At 66.0% G+C, this 926-nt stretch overlaps 1 protein-coding gene across 1 annotated transcript in view; it reads right to left on the reverse strand.

The window, feature by feature from the left end:
• The window catches only part of BRI3BP (BRI3 binding protein), a 21,758-nt gene extending 20,832 nt beyond the window's left edge, over positions 1-926 (reverse strand). The window contains exon 1 of the mRNA XM_010841267.1: positions 721-926. Within this exon, the coding sequence (XP_010839569.1) occupies positions 721-924 (204 nt within the window). The 5' untranslated portion in view covers positions 925-926. The remainder of the gene's footprint in view (positions 1-720) is intronic.

Consider the following 926-nt stretch of genomic DNA (forward strand, 5'->3'; position numbering starts at 1 on the left):
GCTCAACACCATCCCCAGGGGCCAGGGGCTCCTCAACAGCTCCAAAGTAAATAAAACGCTCTAAGTGAAAGGCCCAGAACACAGTAGGTGCTTAAAAGGGTTACTGTGCCAGGTTGCCAAAGCAACGGAGCAGACTGCATTACTCTCATTCTTAAAAAAATAACAGTAAAGTAATAAAAAGCCTAAATATCTTCAAAGCAGAAGGAGGAGGGCCTAAGGTGCTCAGGGGAAGTGGGTCGGCGTTAAGGCTACAGGAAATTCGGGGTTGCTGGGGAGAGCGCAGCAGCGTGGGGAGAGGGCGCCGGCGAGCAGGGCGCCCTCTGGGCAGCCGCCACGGTGCCTGGCTCACAGTAGGCGCTCATTCAAACGTGTTGAATGAATGAATGAGAGGCGCGGCGGCGTCAGAATTGCCGAGGGCAGGCCCGGACCGAGTGCCCCCGGGAGCAAGGTTCAAGGAGAAGTACCGCATGGAACACAGGGCGCGCCGAGGCCCTGCGCACTAGACCTGCGCCGGAACTCGCCCCCAGACACGACGCTGGCCTGGCCCGGCTCGGGCCACAGGCTGCAGGCCCGGACCCCCCGCCCCAGACCCGGGCCTCCCTCTTTCTGAGCCCCGGCCGGCCTGCAGCCCCGGAGGCCGCGCACGGCCCAGGAGGGCCCTGGGCGCCAGGTGCGCGGCGGCCGAGGCAAGGTGACCGCGGGCGCGGGCCCAGCGCCCACCTTCTGAGCGGCGCGCACGTTGTCCTCGCCGAACAGGCTGCTGACGCTCTGCGAGAAGGTGTTGACCGTGCGGCGGTAGCTGTTCTTCTCGGTGCCGCCGCGGCTCCGCGCCCCCTGCGCGCCCGGGGCCACCAGCCCGAGCAGAAGCAGCAGCAGCAGGAACCCTGTCCGGGCCCGGGGTCCTCCCGAAGCGCGCGCGCCCATCC

Source organism: Bison bison, unplaced genomic scaffold (genome assembly GCF_000754665.1).
Source record: "Bison bison bison isolate TAMUID 2011002044 unplaced genomic scaffold, Bison_UMD1.0 scf7180017864160, whole genome shotgun sequence".
Lineage (NCBI taxonomy): Eukaryota > Metazoa > Chordata > Mammalia > Artiodactyla > Bovidae > Bison > Bison bison.